Below are 20,334 nucleotides of genomic sequence, written 5' to 3'. Positions count from 1 at the left end.
AGGATTGGAATATTTAGATTACAATATACAATATTTGGATTACAATGTTTAATATTGGATTACAATAAAGCTGGAAACAAGGATTCCACTAGAAGTTGGACTAGAGGGCATGTGCATTACACTCTGGTAAAAAAAAAAAAACTCATCTAATTTTGCCCATGGCCTGAGACTGCACAGAATATTGAGATTAAGGACAGTGGAATAATTAATCTGGAGGAAAATTTCAAAAGAGCCCAATATCCAGGCTACAACATGGACAATACTAAACTGCTTTCAGGCAGATCTACAGTGAAAATGAAGAGCACAAAACAGATGAGAAAGGTCTGCAGTTTCATCAGAAAGGAAACCTGCAAAGTTAGGGCAAAGGAGAATGTGGTTATTGAAAAGATTAGCATTAAAAAGAAGCCAAATACTCTGCATCAGGAAAATGGGGAAGATGGTTTTAAACAATCTAGGAACCAGCAAGACTCCATCCTTCCTAGACTCAATGGTACAAAACTGTAAAGCTTTCACTTCAGAAGAAAGCCCTTGAGATTCCTGCTCTAGAAGGGCCACTTAAGAAATAAATATACAATAAATCATTTAAGAATGCTTAGCTATCCAGAACACTGATGTCCAACAGTTCCTGGCTACAACTCAAGCTGACAGCAGTTGGCATTGTTTGTGTGGTGCTGGTTCTACAGACACACAGAATGCAAAAGTTACAGGGAGGCTTGAGGGGTTAAGCACTGTGCTCTTAAGAAGTTCTTATGTAAAGCTGTGAGAGTGAAGCTGTAAGTGTAGTAAAGACTCAGCTGGAAGATTCAAGAACATGGAATGTCTGCTGAGGAAATCTGTGAGAAGTGAGCAGAGCTCCTTGAGAGAGAGGACATGAGGGTTCCAACAAGCAGTGATGAAGAGGTGGGGTCGCCCAAGCCTTTTGAAGCTCACAACCTGCCCAAGGTGCTAGACATTGAAGTAGAAGATTTCGTATTTTTCCTGATGGATTTTGGTCTTGCTTTGCTCCCATTCCTTTTTATCTCCCTACTCCACTCTTTTGGAATGGGAATGCTTTCCCTGTATGTTGAAAGTATTTAACTCTTTCAGTTTTAGAGGAACTCACAGCTGACAGTGTGCCTTGAGTCTCAGAAAAGACTTTGCAATTGGACTTTTCAGCAATGCTGGGACTTAATATTAAGACTCTTAGTGAGAGACTAAATGCATTTTTCATCAAGAAATGGACATGAGACTTTCGGGGACAAAAGGTAAAGTGTTAGATAATATCCCCCAAAAGTCTTATGTTTGGAAGATGAATGGATTATGGGGGCAGTATAATTCACTAGTGAGTTTATGGCTCAATGTGCTATTAGGAGGTAAGGCCTGGTCAGAAGAGGTAAGTCGCTGGAGGCATGAACTATAAGAGTTTACTTTCCTACCTAGTTCTTCCTTTTGCTAATCCCAGAACACCATGTAGTAAGCATTTTCCTACACCATGTACTTCTACCATGCCTTTTCTGCCCTGGTGCCAGTTGACTATTGACTGAAACCATGACCCAAAATAAACACCTCTTTGAGGTACTACATACAGTGTATCATCAATTTGGGAAAGTGAGACAAATATGATAGAAGTGCATGGCAGAACAAAGCTGGTTAGTTCATGGTGACCATAAACACTATCTGAAGGGAATCAGCAAAGACCATATATGCTACTTAAGGCCATAACTCCACGACCCACCCAGACATACCCAGAAGCATGCTGTTTTAGTTACTTCCTTGTTGCTGGGATGAAATACCTAACACCTACAAGTTAAGAGTTGGAAAGATTTATTTTAGCAGTTTGTAGAGGTTTCAGCCCACAGTTGGTTGGCTGTAAGGCAGCACGACAAAAGGACACAGCAGAAGATAAACAGTCAATGGCATAGGATCAATGAGACTTACTCTTTCTCTTTTTATTCTATCCAGGCTATAAGTTTATTTGTTGGTGCCATTCATACCCAGGGTAGATCATTCCTCTTTAGTATATCCATCATCCATACCCAGAACTATGCTATACCAATCAGCAAACTAATCCAGTATCATACACATAATCTAATCACTTCTACAAGCCGTATCTATCAGTTCATGAGGATTTTGGGGAAGGACATCTAGATATAAACCATAATACAAGTTTACTAATTTTTTAATCCAATGAAATTGACATAGCAGAGACTAGTAGTCATAATCTACTTCTTGTCAACCTCACATGAAAGCACATCATGTGCTTAAATACACTTAAAATACACTTAATTTCCAAATAAAACTTAGTTAAGTTTAATAATAAGGAATAATCCCTTCCTAAAGTCTCAGTCTCAGCATTTTTCACACATCCAACACTCTTCTAAGACTGAAGACAGGCTCTTAACTACGAACCTCTAAAAATCAAAAACAAAATACAACAGAATGAACATGATCGAAGGAATAGAGAAATAGAAAAGAATCACACCAAAGCAATACTGAAACCCAGCAGGCCAAACATTACGTTCTATAGCTCCATATCTGGCACCTAGGGTACATGGTTATAAAACCTGAGTTCCAGTGGGCTTGTGGCCACCTCTATGGCTTTGCTAGCTGCAATCCACCCAGTCTCTCTCTTTCTCTCAGGCTGGATCTACTCAGTCTGAAGCCTTCCTTGACAAAATTCCTCATTACTGGCATATTCAACTTCCTCAAATTTCCACTGGCTTCATTATCACAGTTCAACACACTGCCCTCCTGGGGGCTCCTTGTCTAACCTCCAAATTCTTCCTCTAAACTTGGTAAAAGCTTGTGTTTTGCATGCTAGTAAAACCAGTATCACATAAAAGACCAGGGACTGCATCCAGAACCCGCTGGACCTTTGCTACAACAACCTCTAAATTCCTGGACAGCAGAGCAGAGTGAACTGAATTCTAAGGAACCAATTCCCTAAACAGCTCCATTCTAGCAGGAGTTCCAGGGACTCTCTTCCCAAATGAAAAGTTTACACTTTTGTAACTCTGAGATTATGATAGGTGGGGTTGTGCTCAAGGTGTCCTTTTTCTTGTCCTTGTGAAAAACACTTTTATTTCTTTTTTAATGGCACTGATTTCATCAGCAGACACACCTCCTTAGGCCCAAACTTTACACACAATTCTAAGTCAATTTTAAGTTTTTAAAATTTTTTCTTCTCTGCCTTTAGGCCCTGACTCTCACTATAAATCTTGCTAATAACAACCAGTAGTATCCATGCCACATCCTGAATGTTGAGATGTCTTAGAATTTCCTCTGCCAGATTCATTAGCCTACTACTCTTAATCTTAGTTTGCTGCAAATTCTTGGGACACAGGCAGTGTGTATACAAATTTTCTGTCAGGGTGTAACATATTACGTGTCTAGTCCAATTGCCAATGGAGTGCTTGTTCCCAACTGAAACCTTCTGTACCCGTCCTTTAGTGTTTGCATTTCTGTTAGCATCTTCTGAGTTCTGACTAGAGTCACAAAATAGGGCTCTGTTTATAGGATTCTAGATCTTGAATAGCCAGTGTTTACAAAATTTTCCAACTTCCTATAAACCCAGTTCCAAAGGCTTTCTAAACCACATAGTTACATATAGTGACAGTAATTACTCCACTTGTTTGGAACCAATTTTGCCTATTAATTAACTTTCCTGTTGTTGAATAGAATACCCAACACCCAAAGTTTAAAAAAGGAAATGTTTAATTTGACTCAGGAATTCAGTACATGGTCAGCTGGCTTTATAGCAGGAATGACATGGCAGAAGGACATGGTGGAGCAGATATTTAGATCATAGTGGCTGGAAAGTAGGGCAGGAAGACTACACCAAAAATAAAGAGGCAAGACTATCTATAATATATAGTACTGAAGCTCATGCCTCCGTGACTTATCTAGATACACTGAAGCCATGTGCTTTACTAATCTTCTACATATTTCTTATTCCAATGAAGCTGAAATATTTAGATTAACAGAAAATTTAAAAATGTATCTAAATAGTAAATATTCTAAGTATATTAAGATATTACTTCTGTTGATAGTAATAGCCAACAAAATCTATAGTTATATCTCTTAGCAAACTCAGCTTTCAGTTTTTTAACCAAACTAGCAATAATCCTACTTAATATGCAGCTTTAAAAACAAAATATATTTGAAAAGTAAATTATGTAAATAGCAGGAAAATGTCCAAATATAACATTCAAATTTATGCTCATTGTTATCTAAGATTTCCAAATGGCTAATGTGATACATACATCAACCTTCATACCCCTATAAAAATAAAAATAATTGGAACAGTGAAAAACATCTCTAAAAAAATAAATTTAAGGGTGTTATATGTATTTAAAACTACCAAGTAGCCCTAGGCAAAGAGATCACCTAAAAGAAATGGTCATATAGATTTTAAACAGACTTAGAAGTTCTAACAATATTATTGTGTTATAATAAAAAAGTAGAATATTTTCAGCATTTTAATTAAGTCTAAAAAAGGGACTGCAGGAAGATATATTGCTGTCATTATCTAACAACCTCCTGTAGTTGCTGTGTAAATATCATGTGCTAACCAACTGCATGACTGAAGCACATAGCAATTCTTAAAAGTGACCTTTAAAAACTTAAGCCTGTGAAAATAATCTTGTAAACACAGCATCAATGAGCTAAAAGGAATGCTTTCCATGCTCCCTTTCCTAAGAAATATAAAAATTGAAAAAGAGGTCTTTTCATCCCAATCTCTAAGCTTTTACAAACATGTTCCCAAGTCAACTGTTAAAAATCAGTAATCATAAATTTAAAAACAGTGAAAGATCTGTCCAAACAATCTATTCAACAAATTTGTCTGCCCATCCATCCAGTATGTCTGTTCAGTCAACTTAACTATGTCACAGTTGTCCAAAGAAGTAAAAACCAAAAAGACATTGATTTGAAAAAATGATGAACTTATTGTCTCAACAAGATCTACTATACAGGAGTTATAAAAGACTGAGTTTGGTGGTGTTCACCTTAATCTCACCATTCTAGGAGGTTAAAGCAGAAGTTTGAGCCCAATCAGGCAATTTAGCAAGACCTTGTCTGCTAGCCTGTGCAACTCAGTAATTTAGTGAAAACCTCTCTCAACATACAAAGTTTTTAAAAAGTGGATGGAGAGTATCTTAGTGCAAAGGACCTGTATTAAATCCTTAAGACCATGATGAGTGAATGAATTTTTAAAACACTAGGGATATAGCTCATTGTAAAGGCCCTAGGCTCAATCCTCACTTTAGGGTATGAGGAACAGGCTTAGCTTAGCTTTGACCAAAAGCCTCTACTCTTCTATTCCATCGCTCGACAATTAGGGTTAAGACTAAAATTCATACCTCTATTTCCCAAACTCCTCCCAGAGGCAAAGTGGCTTCTCATGAAATGATCTTGTTGAGATGATCCATCATCCATTTCTAAAATAAGTAACATTTTTAAGCACGTTGAAGAGAAGTATTTAGGTAGTATGCAAACTTTAATCCTTTTCAACATGCCACATACAGCAAAGGAGAAATTTTATATAGAAATAAACAGCATAGTAAAAAATGGGATATAAAGATGAATAGGTGGTCTCCAAAAGAAAATAGTTACTATATCTCACTAAAACCTAAAGAACTATAAATCAAAAGAGACAATAATTTTTACCACATGATTAACTAGAAAAGTATTAAAGTTTGCTAATGCTAAGAACAGTAAAGGATATAAGTAAAATAAACACAAATCACACACTGTAGACTATAAATTGGATCAATCGATCTTAATTTAAAAGGCATATAGTTTTTAAAAGTAATCAATATGAATTTTCATTCTATACAAACTCTCAAAGTTACACATATACATAAAGGTGTTCTTATATGCACTGTCTACAAAAACAAAAACTGATCAAAGGAGAATAAAGTCTAATAATCCACAGAATCCTGCTCACTCAAATTTCATAGAAATAAACAGTATTCAACATTCTAGAACTTTCAACAACAAAATGTTGGTAAAATCTTCCATATAAATTCAACAAAATTCAATTCAGTATCACTTACACAAAACTCTGATTACAATGCAATCAAATCAGAAGTTACTAAATTTAAATTCTACTTACATTTAGAAATGTATTTTTAAAATACTTCCATGTAAACCGCAATTCAGAGGAAAAACTCAAAATGCAAATTTAAAACATCATAACTATCCAGGCATAGTGGCACATGCCTGTAATCCCAGCATTTGAGAAGCTGAGACAAGAGGATCCCAGTGAGTTGAAAGCCAGTTTGGAATACATAGTGAGTTCAAAGCCAGGCCAAACTACATACATAAATAACATGTCAGAATTATACGATAAATACTACTTATCAGCATTTAAATTTTTACACTAAACTCAATGAGCTAAAAAATAATTATTTTTAGTTTATTGGTACAATTTAGGTACATACAATGATCACATTCATCATAGAAATTTTGTACCTGTGCATAATATACCTTGATTTTTCCCTTCCATTCCCCTCTTCTCACACTTAAAAGCTTTGATTCCATTTTATCCTTCTTTTCTCATTTTTTTTGATTTCCTTCCTTTCCCCCACCTCTTTCCCTAGTTCCTCTTTCCTTTTGAATAATTTCTTTCCATTTCACCATATCTCTTATACAATTTGATTTTCTTATTTATCCTCAGTTTCTCCCACCAGTGAGACAGTACAGTATTACATGTATGTCTGATTTATTTCACTTAAGAGTATGGTTTCAAGATCCATCCATTTAGCAATAAATGTCTCAAGTTTATCCTTCTTTATGGCAGAGTAGAACTCAATTATTAACTCACCAAAACTGACTCAAAAAACACTATTTTAAAAATTGTTCTACCAAAAAAATTGTTCCAAAGGAACTGGATCAGACGGTATACATCTACGCCAGATTTATAGACAGTTTAATGTGAGTTCTAACAAACTCTCAAAGCACAAATTATTCCATGTCTTGTAAATCTTCTAGGAAATAAAAAATTATTTACCAATTCATTCTACAAGACTAATATAACCTGGATAACAAAAGAAAATTATCACCCTATTACTAATAGACACAAAATTTCAAAATATTAGCAAACCAATCTCAATTCAAAAAATAAAATATTGAGTTTATCCCAGTATGGAAAGATATTTTAATATCAGAACACCTAAAAAGGTATTTCATAACATTAACAGATTAAAAAGAAAAATTATTTCATTATGTCCACTGATAATCATAAGACATAGCTCAATATCATTCATGACTTAAAAACATATACAGTGCCATTCTGTAACCTACAGGCTCCACACTAACCATAGAACAAAAATATTAGTAAAAACACCGCATACATGCCATGTATAAACTTTCCTTTTCATTATTCCGTAAGCAAAACAGAATATTTACATGGCACTTAAATTGTGTTAGGTATTACAAGTAATCCTGAGATGACTTACATATACATGAGAATGTGTATAGATTATATGCAAACACAGTACTATGAAATTTCATATAAGTAACTTAAGCATCCTTAAATTTTGTTACAGAGGTCTAGAACCAATACCCTGTGCATATAGAAAACTAGGAAAATAAAAATTGTCATAGATGTTCATAATACTAACAGAAAACAAATCAAATGTATATAAAATGGTTATCTTCAACAGAATAAAAATATATAATCCATTCATACACCAGAGTATAACTATAAATGCACTATAAGCATCATTATTACAAACAATATTACCTGAAAAACAATATTACCTGAAAAAAATTCAGATTGTACAATGTAAATGTGCCATTTTGGTTAAAAAATGTCAAATTCAACAGACTGAAGATTTTTACACATGTAATAACATTTTTAAAATAGAAAAGAATATATGTGATAATACACACATATGGTCCCAACTACTTGGGTAGTTGAGGCAAGAGGATCACTTGAGCCCAAATTATTTATTTTTATAATAATGGAGACTAAACCCAAGTTTCTCACATGTTTTGTTGCTGCTGTTGTTCAAATTTGCAACTATCCTGCCTTAACCTCCAAAGTGCTTGGATTACAGGATGCACAGTCATATGTGGCAAGCGTAGACTTTGAGACTAGTCTCAGCCACATAGTGAAAACCCAATCCAAAAATGGGCATCTGAGATGAATACACAGTTCTCAGGTGAGGAAATACAAATGGCAAATAAATACATGAAAAAATGCTCATCATCATTAGTCATTAGAGAAATGCAAATTAAAACAACACTGAGATTCCATCTCACTCCTGAAAGAATGGCCAGGATCAAGAAAACTACCAACAACAAATGCTGGAGAGGCTGTGGGAAAAAAGGAATGCTCCTGCATTGTTGGTAGGAGTGCAGACTGGTGCATCCACTGTGGAGGTCAGTCTGGAGATTCCTCAAAAAGCTGGGATTGGAGGTCCCATTCAACCCAGTTATTCCACTTCTGGGCATATTTCCAGAAGAACTGAAAATATCACACCACAGTGATATATGTGTACCCATGTTTATAGCAGCACAATTTGTAATAGCCAGATCTTGGAAACAACCTAAGTGTCCATCAACTGAGGAATGGATAAAAAAGTTGTATTTTTATACAATGGAGTACTACTCAGCTATAAAGAATGATCACAATGAGATATTTACTAATAAATGGGTGCAACTTGAGACCATACTCAGAAGCGAAACAAATCAAACACACATGTATAAACACCGTATAATCTCCCTTGTGTAAGAAATAGTTAAAGAGTACATGAGAGTTTATGGTAATCATGATTCCCCATTACATTGTTTTAAAGCCTTATAATGATCACATTAGTTAGTTGTAATAGGTTTATCCTTGTTTGTTTGATTTTATTAACTGTGATGGTATGAACAGCTAATTTGAGGGGAACAAGTCATTATAATAGCCAGTACTGGTATAATATCATCTTACTGTAAAGTGCTACCATGCTTCTGATCTTGTTTCCACTGGCTCTATTATGTTGTACCTTATTGGATTGTATTATGTGTGAAAGTATAAACAGATTTTCTATGGAAAATAAGATAATATAGTAGCCATTGTTTGTTTTCTGTTATTTGGTTCTTAATGCCCTGTAATACTCTCATTCTCTTGAATATTTTCATACTATTTTGTTATGTTTGATACTACTGTAAATGAAGTTATACTGAACTATTTCAACGGAAGAGACATTGTAGTAGTTACTGTTAATTACAGGTTGTTTTCTTAGTGAAATACTGTGTTGCTTACATTGTTTTGTTCTGATCTGCTTTGTTATGTCCTGTTTTGTCTTAATCTCTTAAAAATAAAAAATTTTTTTAAAAATCTAACTTCTCACAGCTGGGGACTGGAAGGTGCGCATCCAGCTGAGCTGAGGCCGGCCCTGCTGCCGACTCTCCTTCCTGGGACCCATACTGCCACCACTGGGGACGGGAAGGTGCGCATCCAGCTGAGCAGAGGCCGGCCCTGCTGCTGCCTCTCCCGCCCGGTGCCCATACTACCACCGGTGCCCATACTACCACCGCTGGGGACTGGAAGGTGCGCATCCAGCTGAGCGGAGGCCAGCCCTGCTGCCACATCTCCTGCCCAGGGCCCAACTACCACCGCTGGGGACCGGAAGGTGAGCATCCAGCCGAGCGGAGGCAACTCCAGTCTGGTCCTGAAACTGTGCAAATTGAGGAAGCTTTAGGTCTACCTGAGAGGAGCCTGGCAAGCCTCTTTTAATCCAGGGGCTCCGCTGCCCAAGGAGGGAGCTACTACAAGAGGAGTCCCAAGAGCCCAGGACATAAGAGTCAAATTACAACACAACCAGGGGAAACTCTGAAACAACACTTGAAACAAAGTAATATAGGAAAATGACAAAACGAAAGACCAAAATGCAATCTCAAACATCCAACCCATCCCAAGAAAGCCTAGAAGCCATGTACATAGAAGAAAATACATGCCATATACCTGAAATACCTGAAACAATAGTAACAGAAATAAAGAAGCAGCTTGGGAAGTTTTGAAGGAATTCAAACTAGAAATAATGTAAAAGAAGAAATAATAAAAGAAATGAAGGAGATGCTGAACTATCTGAAGAAGGCACAGCTAAAAAATTGGAGGAACTAAACAAAAGGATAGAATCTCTGGATGAACAATATAAGAAACACACAGAATATATAAAACAGATGCAAAGAGATATACAGGAAATCAAAAGCAACATTGAAAGTTGTAAAAACCACCTGAATGAATGCAAAGATAGAATTTCGGACCTTGAAGACAAGATTGCAGCCAGTGAACAGGAAAGGAAAGATCTTTTAAAAATAACAAGAAATCAAGAAATAACAATACAACACCTGCAAGATGACGCAAAGAAAAACAAAATAAGGTTGATAGGGATAAATGAAAAAGAAGGAGACAATACAAAGGATGTCAAGAGGATATTTAGAGAAGTAATTGCCGAAAACTTCCCAAACATGAAATTGGAAACTGATATCAGGATCAATGAGGTATATAGAACTCCAAATAGCCATAACCAAAATAAAACTACACCCAGACATATAACAATCACCATTCCAGAAATCGAACAAAAGAATAGAATATTAAAAGCTGTCAGATAAAAGACAGATCACCTATAAAGGAAAACCTATCAGAATTACAGCAGACTTCTCAACACAAACAATAAAGGCAAGAAGAGCATGGAGTGAAGTATTTCAGACCCTAAAGGAAAATGATTTCCAACCTAGACTGATGTACCCTGCAAAATGTCCTTCAAAATTGATGGAGAAATAAGATACTTCCAAGACAAAGAACAGCTGAAGAAATTCATGATCACCAAGCCAATCCTGCAAAGAATACTGAAAGACAGTCTAGACACACTTAGGAAAAGACCACTTAACAAAGCAGACAATTAAATAGAGCAGAAAGATAGAGATGCAACAGCAGAAATACAGCATGTCACTAAAAAACCAATATATAACACTTATAACCATTAACGTAAATGGTCTCAATGCACTAATTAAAAGAAATAGACTGGCAGAATGGATCAAGAAACGGAATCCAACCATATGCTGTCTACAAGATACCCATCTAACCCAAAAGGATACTCACAGACTGAAAGTCAAGGCATGGAAAACAATACTTCACGCAACAGGAACCAAAAAAAAAGCAGAGGTAGCTATTCTGTTTGCAGACAATGTGAACTTCAAACCAATAATGATCAGAAGAGACAAAGCAGGTCACTACACACTGGTTACGGGAAAACTTCAAGAGGAAGATATAAGTATCTTAAATATATATGCACCAAATTCCAAAGCACCCAGTTATATAAAACAAGTAATATCAGAATGAAAAACCAAGTTAGCAGTAATACAATTAGGAGATTTTAACACACCATTGACACCAATGGACAGATCAACAGGACAGAAAATCAGCAAAGAGATAAATGAACTGAATCTCACCTGTGAACAAATGGAATTGATAGACATATACAGAGTATTCCACCCAACAACAACAGAATATGCATTTTTCTCAGCAGTACATGGGTCATTCTCTAAAACAGACCATATATTAACTCATAGAACATATTTAAAGAAATGCAAATGAGCTGAAATCATCCCCTGCATGTTATCAGATCATAGCGCTATGGAATTAGTAATTAATGATAAAAGATACTGCAAAAATCTCATAAACACATGGAAACTGAATAACACACTCTTGAGTAATCAGTGGGTCACAGAGGAAATTAAACAATACCTACAAACAAATGAAAACACAAATACAACTTACCAGAATCTGTGGGATGCAATGAAAGCTGTCTTCAGAGGGAAATTTATTGCACTGAGTTCCCACACCAGGAAAACAGAACAAATACAAATAAATAACTTGATGCTACACCTCAAACAGCTAGAAAAAGAAGAGCAAGTCAAGCCCAAAGCCAAAAGAAGAGAGGAAATTATAAAAATCAGAGCAGAAATCAATGCAATAGAGACTAAGAAAACAATACAAAGAATCAATGAATCAAAGAGTTGGTTCTTTGAAAGAATAAATAAAATAGATAAGCCCCTAGCCAACCTTATTAAAAAAGGGAAGAAAAAGCTCAAATTCATGCAATAAGGAATGAAAAAGGTGAAATCACTACAGACCCAATAGAAATACAGAAGATCATCAACACCTATATCAAAAACCTCTACTCTCAAAGGTGAAATAACACAGAAGAAATAGACAGATTTCTAGAAGCATATGAAGTACCAAAGCTAGGTCAAGAAGAAGTAAAACTGCTGAATAACCCAATTTCTATTCATGAAATCGAAAATGTAATTAAGTCATTACCTACAAAGAAGAGCCCAGGCCCAGATGGATTCACTGCAGAATTCTACAAGAAATACAAAGAGGACCTAATGCCGACACTCCTCAAACTCTTCAATGAAATTGAAAGGGAAGCAATCCTTCCTAAGTCATTCCTGGAAGCAAATATTACTCTAGTACCAAAACCTGAGAAAGACCCAACTGAAAAAGAGAACCACAGACCAATCTCCCTAATGAACACAGATGCAAAGATCATCAATAAAATATTGGCAAATAGGACGCAGCAAGTCATCAAGAAGATTACACACCATGACCAAGTGGGATTCATTCCAGGTATGCAGGGATGGTTCAATATACGTAAATCAATAAATGTAATCCACCATATCAAGAGTCAAAAGAAAGAATCACATGACCATTTCTATAGATGCAGAAAAAGCTTTTGATAAGGTACAACATTCATTTATGATAAGAACCTTACAGAAAATTGGAATAGATGGTCTTTACCTCAACATAATAAAGGCCATCTATGACAAACCAACAGCCAGTATCATACTAAGTGGCCAAAAATTGAAGGCCTTTACTTTAAAATCAGGCACAAGACAAGGATGTCCCCTGTCACCGCTCGTATTTAATATAGTACTGGAAATACTAGCCAGAGCAATTAGACATGAAAGAAAAATAAAAGGCATAAAGATAGGAAAAGAAGAAGTTAAATTATCACTATTTGCAGATGATATGATACTCTACATAGAAGACCCCCAAAACTCCATTGAAAGACTCCTAGATATAATAAATAAATTCAGCAATGTGGCTGGATACAAAATCAATACTCAAAAATCAATAGCATTCTTATATACTAACAACAAAATCACAGAGAGAGAAATAAGAGAAGCCACACCCTTCACACTAGCAACCAAGAAAATGAAATATTTAGGAATTACTCTCACGAAAGAAGTGAAAGACCTATACAGGGAAAATTATAATACATTGAAAAATGAAATTGAAGATGATCTCAGGAAATGGAAAGACATTCCTTGATCATGGATAGGAAGAATAAATATTGTGAAAATGGCCATTCTCCCAAAACTGTTATACAGGTTCAATGCAATCCCAATAAAAATACCATCAACATACCTCATAGATCTCGAGAAATCAATCCTAAAATTCATCTGGAACCAGAAGAGACCTAGAATAGCAAGGACAGTTCTAAGCAGCAAAAGCAAGGCAGGAGGCATCACAATCCCTGACTTGAAGTTATACTACAAAGCAACTGTAGTAAAATCAACATGGTACTGGAATCAAAACAGAGCCGAAGACCAATGGAATAGATTAGAAGATACAACCACAACCACAAACACACTCAACCACCTCATCTTTGATAAAGGGGCCAAACAGGTTCACTGGAAGAATGACAGTCTCTTTAATAAATGGTGTTGGAAAAACTGGCTCTCCATATGCCGAAAACTAAAACTAGACCCATGCCTGTCACCATATACTAAAATAAAATCTAAATGGATCAAAGATATAAATATTAAAACAGAAACACTAAAGACAAATTGGGTAAAAACCTTGAAGACATAGGGGTAGGTAGAGAATTCATGAACAAGACTCAAACCGCACGGGAAATACTTCCCAGAGTCAATAACTGGGATCACATCTTATTAAAAAGTTTCTGCACATCGAAAGAAATCTCTAACATAATGAAAAGAAAACACACAAACTGGGAAAAAATCCTAGTGAACTGTCCCTCAGACCAAGGACTTCTGTCTAAAATATACAAAGAATTAAAAAAAATTAGACCCCCAAAATTCAAAGACCCCATCCAAAAATGGGCATTGGAGATGAATAAACAATTTTCAGATGAAGAAATACAAACGGCAAATAAATATATGAAAAAATGTTCAGCATCACTAGTCATTAGAGAAATGCAAATTAAAACCACACTGAGATTTCATCTCACTCCTGAAAGAATGGCCAAGATCAAGAAAACCACCAATAACAAATGCTGGAGAGGCTGTGGGGAAAAAGGAACTCTCCTGCACTGTTGGTGGGAGTGTAGACTGGTGCAACCATTGTGGAGGTCAGTCTGGAGATTTCTCAGTAAGCTGGGACTGGAAGCACCATTTGACCCAGCTATTCCACTCCTAGGCATATTCTCAGAAGAACTGAAAGCATCATACCACAGTGATATATGTGCACCCATGTTTATAGCAGCACAATTTGTAATAGCCAGATCTTGGAAACAACCTAAGTGTCCATCAACTGAGGAATGGATAAAAAAGTTGTGGTATTTTTATACAATGGAGTACTACTCAGCTATAAAGAATGATCACATTGAGACATTTATAAATAAATGGACGCAGCTCGAGACCATACTTATAAGTGAAATAAATCTCACCTGTATAAATACCGAATAGTTTCCCTAGTGTAAGAAACAATAAGAATACATCAAAGTACGTGGTAATCATGATTCCCAGTCACACTGGTTTGAAGCCATATAATGTTTTCACTCATTACTTGGAATGGTTTTAATTTGGGTGTTTTTATTTTATTGTCTGTGATACTACAAATAACTATTTTGAAGAGAATAAGAGCATAATAGCCAGCACTGATTTAATATCATCCTGTTTTGAAGCCCCATCAAGTTTTTGTTCATTTGTTTCCATTGGTTCTAACATGTGGTACCTTATTATATCTTAATGTATGCGATAGCATAAGTAAGTTTTTTATAGACAAAGAGATAATACAGAAATTGATGTTTGGTTCTAAAACCAAACATTGATGCTGGCTGGTTCTAAATACCCTGCAATAATTTCATTCTCTTGAACGGTCTCACACTGTCTTGATAAATTTGATGCTATAGTATACGAAGTTAGACTCAAATATTTCAAGGAAAGTCACTATGGTAACTACCATTAATGTCAAGCTATCTGGGGGTGAAACACAATGATGGTTAAATTTTTCGATTCTGACCGGTGTTGTTATATTGATACGTTCTTTTTTTTTTTTAATCTCAGTCTCCCTTTTTCTTTCCTTTTTTTAAAAAAAAATTAATTTATTTCTTAGTATCTTTTAACTAAGGGAAAACTAAATTAAAAATAATGCGATAGATTACAGTAACTTTTTTTGTTTCCCTATTAACCTGATTTGAACCCCTGTAGTGTTCTCCGTATCTTGTTTTGACTGATTTTATTATATTCTGTTTCGCTTAATAGTATCCAGTTTGAGGGTATAGGCAACCATTTGGAAGGCAACCAGATATTCTATGATGCCCGTTATTATTTGACTATTATCTTCTTTGGAATCCTGTAAGCTCTCCAATGCGGTTTTATTGGTCTTATGTACAGTTTTGTTCAATTCTTTTATACTAGCTGATATAGGCTACTCTTTTTAGGATAACAAGAGGCCTAATGGTAACCATTGTTGATCACCTAGTAATCCCCCTTTATTTTTTTTACTATTTTTTTTTTCATTTTATGCTATGTCCATCCTCCTGATCTAAATGACTCTGTTTCGCTTTGTCACATTGGGTTTTTCTTTGGTCCGTCTTGTTTTGTTTTTTGGTTTTTGGCCTTTTTTTCAATCTTTTTTCTTTTCCTCTTCAAAGAAAAAGTTAAAAAAAAACTGTGGAAGTAATGGAAACTAAAATGCGCGATTGTTAGTATAAAAAAGAGAGGAAGGAAAGTGATCTCAAGGATATAACTGCAAGTTTATTTAAATGTGTAGGAAAGAGAACCATATTGCTGAGTTTTTCTTGAATCATTGAACAGAACTGACTGCAATCTCACTGTATTAATCTCCACTTTGTATGCTTTAATTTTGTAATCTGGACAACTGTTTGTAAGTTGACAATGTGTGATCTGTTAACTGGTGAATTCTTACTGTATGTTTTTTCTCTTGAAATTCTGTGTTGCTTCTAACCTTTTACTGTCTTGCTTCGTTTAGTTTTGTTTTTCTCTTTAAATAAAAAAATATCTAACTTCTCTAACATTTAAGGGATTCCCCCACTTTATCACTAAGTAACCTAGATTTTATCAAAGAGAAAAAAGGAGAGAACATTACCAATGCCAAGACTCAGAATTAACAATTCTGCAAACATTCTTCTACTGTTTTCCAAGCTCTCTCCAGATATACATAATAAAAAAGTCATGAAACATATGGCTCAAATTTTAAAGCTACATAGGATAACACAGTATTCACTAGCTACATGTGGTTCTTTAAATTCAAAATTAATTGAAATTAAATAGAATTAAAATTTTAGTGCCTCAACTGCATTAGTTACATTTCAAGTGCTCAACGGGCAAATACAGCTTATGACTAATCATATCAAAAAGCACAGCAAGAAAATATTTCCTTCCTGACAGAAAGAACATCATTCTTTTAAGATGGGTAGTTCCCAAGATGTCAAATGAAGAAACCAGTAGAAAAGGTAATAAAAGTGTTCATTCATATGCAGAAAGCATACTTCAGTATAATGGTTCTCAAAGCATAAGAAAATAATTTAGATATAAGAAATGACAAGTCAATAGTTGTTTTAGAGCCAATAAAGACTAAAATATCCTTTACTCATAAATTGAAGTATATCTGCACTTGTCTCATTTTTCGTGTTGCTGAGACAAAATACCCAACAATGAAAGTTAAAATGAGGAAAGGTTTAATTTGGCTCAGTTTGTAGTGGTTTCAATCCATCATCAGTTGGCTCCAAGGGAGGGTAGCATGGAAGTGGGGTATCACAAAGCGACAAAAGACAAGCAGCCCCACCAAAAGCAACAGCAGCAGCAACAGCTCTCTTTTTGTCTCTCATATTCCATTCAGGTCAAGTAACACTCACCCACAATGGCTGCATCTTTAATCCCAGCATCTCACACCCTAGAACAAGCCACCTCTGCAAAGTTCCATGATTTAAAACAAAAAATGAAATAGATTAAGATGATTAAAGGCTAAATGAAGACAGTAAAGCTCTACAAAAATTAACATAGTGGCTTTTTGTGTTGGTTTCTATGAGGTGATAGGTCCCAAAAACAAGGTGTAGCAGATGGAAAGAAAAAAAACGAGACAGACAGACAGACAGAGAGACAGACAGAGAGCCAGAGACAGAGAGAGAGAAACAGACAGACAAAGTTATGAGACTAAAGGGGCCACAGTCTCTAGTTTTCTCAGGTTATTCATCAGTCTTTTCTTTACAAAAAAGCAGAAGCAGGAAATGGGAGGGGTAAAGCACAGATAAGTGAACCCACTTAACTGTTTAACTATCCCAGGGACCATCTTTGGCTATTTCTAGCCTTCGTATTTACTGTTCTTTTGGACAAATCTTAGCAAAGCATCTCATGCTGTCTCAGCAGCATTCCACTGGGACTAAGGTTCTGTTTTCATTTCCTTTACTCTATGCTTTAACAACACTTCCTCCAGAACAACATGTGGCCTAGCAGACCTCAAACACCTTGGAGTTACCAGAAGTAAAGTTAATTTAAAACCTATCTTTTCCCACACTTTTAGACATAAATGTGGGGGAAGACTTAAAACTACAAAAGCATTAACCTCAAAAATAAAATGATCAGTGAGATAAATCATGAACAAATTGAAAGACACCAGTGTGTGTCTGTGTCTGTGTCTGTAATTATTAAACCTAGGGCTTCATGCATGCTAGGAAAGTGCTCTACCACATCTCAGGATGGAATAAGATACTCACAATGTACCTGGGCACTAAAAGCACATCTGTGGTACCAGTGAATCAAGTAGCTGAGGCAGTAAGTTTACTTTTGCCCAAGAGTTCAAGATGAGCCTGAGAATGTAGCAACACTCATTTTTCCACCTATCCTCAAACAATAACAGAAATGAAAATATATGATGCTTAAGTCAGAAAAGATAGCCTAAAATCTAGGCTACCAGAGGAATGCCTGACAATCAATAAAAAATAAGTCCAACAGAAAAGTAGAAAAAAAAATGTGAACAACTTGAAATAGAAATCCAAATAGTTATGCTAATAAGTAATACATATTAAAACTATCACATTTTGCTTTACACCCACAAACTATCATTGAAAGAGCTAAAAGAAGAAACAAACTAATGTACTAAAATAGTACAACTTTGGCAAAGATTTATAAATTATGGGGCCAGGGATCTAGCTCAGTGGCACAGCACTTGCCTGGCAAGCATGAGGTCATGAGTTTGATGTCTGCTACTGAAGAAAAAAAAATAATCGTAAGTTATGAAATCACTACATAACACAAAGAAAAATTCAATAAAAGAGCATGGCTAGCAGATTTAAGCATTATTAAGTCAGAATATCAAAAACTGAACACAATGTGGATGTAGATCATAAACTCACTGATATCCTAAAAGATAACAAGTTGGATCCAACATCAACTAGATTACTCAAAAAGAAATCAGAATTACAAAAATAAGAGAAAAATTAGAAGATGACTCAAAGGAAGAAGAAATTTGTACAATGAAATCTTAGAAGAAACTTCAAATCTAAAAAAGAACTCAATGTTCTAACACAAAAGGCATATAGAACCCCAAATGGCCATAAGCAGAAAAGGCTCTCCCTTCAAAATATCATAATCAAAATTCCACAAATTCAAGGAAAAGAGAGACCACTAAAAGCTATTAGAGAAAAGTTATCTATAAAGGCAAGCCTATCAAAATTATAGCAGATGTAGCACAAACCAGAAGAGCTTAACTGTTACTATACAGGAATACTACTGATTTTTGTATCCTGCTATTTTAATGAATTTGTTTACGAGGAGTCTTTTGGTGGAGTTTTTGGGGCTTCTATGTAGAATATCATTTCATCTGCAAATAAAGATAAACTAACTTCTTCCTTTCCCGTATATATGCCTTTTTGTCTTTCTGTTGCCTGGCTGTTCTGGCTGAAAGTTTCAAGTACTATATTAAACAGGAGTGGTAAGAGTAAATTTTAAATTCAGAATTTTAGCCTGGACTCAATATCCCACTGTGACAAATGGATAGGTCAACCAAACAAATAATCAACAAAGAAATATCAAAGTTGGATTTCTGGGAGAACATGGCAGACAGATAGCAGCAGCTACAGAGGCTCTCTGAGAGACCCAGCTTAGAATCCAGGAATGGTGTGCAGTAAGGAATCCTAAGCAAGAGGAGATATACCCTGCTAACCCAAGAACAAACTGGGCTGAGAGAAACCAACTGGGAATGCAATCCTGGTGCTATAACAGGAACAGATAAAGCCTCAGCATGGAAGCTGGAGCCTGCACCATTGGAAGCCGCGATTTGGGTTTCCTGCCGCCGCTGCTGCATCTGAATCGGCTCATCAGGGAGAGAGATGCACAAAAGCTCTGAGAACGGGAATTGGTGAATGGAGTTGAGAGTAGGACGGGCGGGGAGCCATGCATCGACCTGCAAGGAGTGAGGGAAACTGGGACTCTTTCACATCTAGAAGGCTCCAAAAGAGGACATTCTGGGACCAGGCAGACTTGCTGCAACAGGGTGCTGTAGTGACTTCAGTCACATATCCCCCTCTCAAGCGGGATTGGTGAGCAGTGCCTAGCCTATGTGACGCTGCTGGCTGAGACCCAGTAGGCTAGCACAACCCAGGTCGCAGCGCCAGGAGGTGCACCCTAGCAGTGAAGCCTTCGGTAGGTTGACCTGGAGGAGCAGGCCCGGCATAGGCTGCCTGGTCCGTAACTCCCTGGTGTACTGCAGTGGCCAGGAACACCTAGCTGGCGCAATTCAGACTGTGGCCAACAGGAAAGGAAGCTGGGCCTCCTATATACATTTGTATATAAGGAACAAAGAATAGGGGAAGAGGGAGCAGCAAGAAAGGCTCCTCGGCCCCCAATCCTGAGAAACAGGCAATAGCAGACACGGCATCAATAGACACAAAGCACTATCTCCAGAGCTTCATAGACGAGTTCAGAAATGAAGTTATTAATGATCCAAAGCAAGACATAAGCAGAATAGTTAGAAAAACGCTAAGCACCACCCAAGAAAAAAACAGATGGTGGAATGGAAAAACAGAAAAAAAGGGGAGAATTGTTTGATGGAGAAAATAGAGAAAACATAGGGTGAAGCAGGTTCAA

General features: G+C 36.2%; 1 protein-coding gene across 4 annotated transcripts in view; it reads right to left on the bottom strand.

Annotated features, from left to right (window-relative positions):
* Ddx4 (DEAD-box helicase 4) overlaps positions 1–20,334 on the bottom strand; it is an 87,688-nt gene that overhangs the window by 47,152 nt on the left and 20,202 nt on the right. For all 4 annotated transcript variants that reach the window (XM_063258160.1, XM_063258161.1, XM_063258159.1 and 1 more), the window contains exon 4: positions 5,340–5,417. In XM_063258160.1, coding sequence (XP_063114230.1) covers positions 5,340–5,417 — 78 coding nt within the window. The remainder of the gene's footprint in view (positions 1–5,339; positions 5,418–20,334) is intronic.

The sequence above is a fragment of the Cavia porcellus genome, unplaced genomic scaffold, assembly GCF_034190915.1.
Source record: "Cavia porcellus strain 051 isolate PalLab524CR breed Dunkin Hartley unplaced genomic scaffold, mCavPor4.1 scaffold_11, whole genome shotgun sequence".
NCBI lineage: Eukaryota > Metazoa > Chordata > Mammalia > Rodentia > Caviidae > Cavia > Cavia porcellus.
This window is presented reverse-complemented; position numbering and strand designations above follow the sequence as displayed.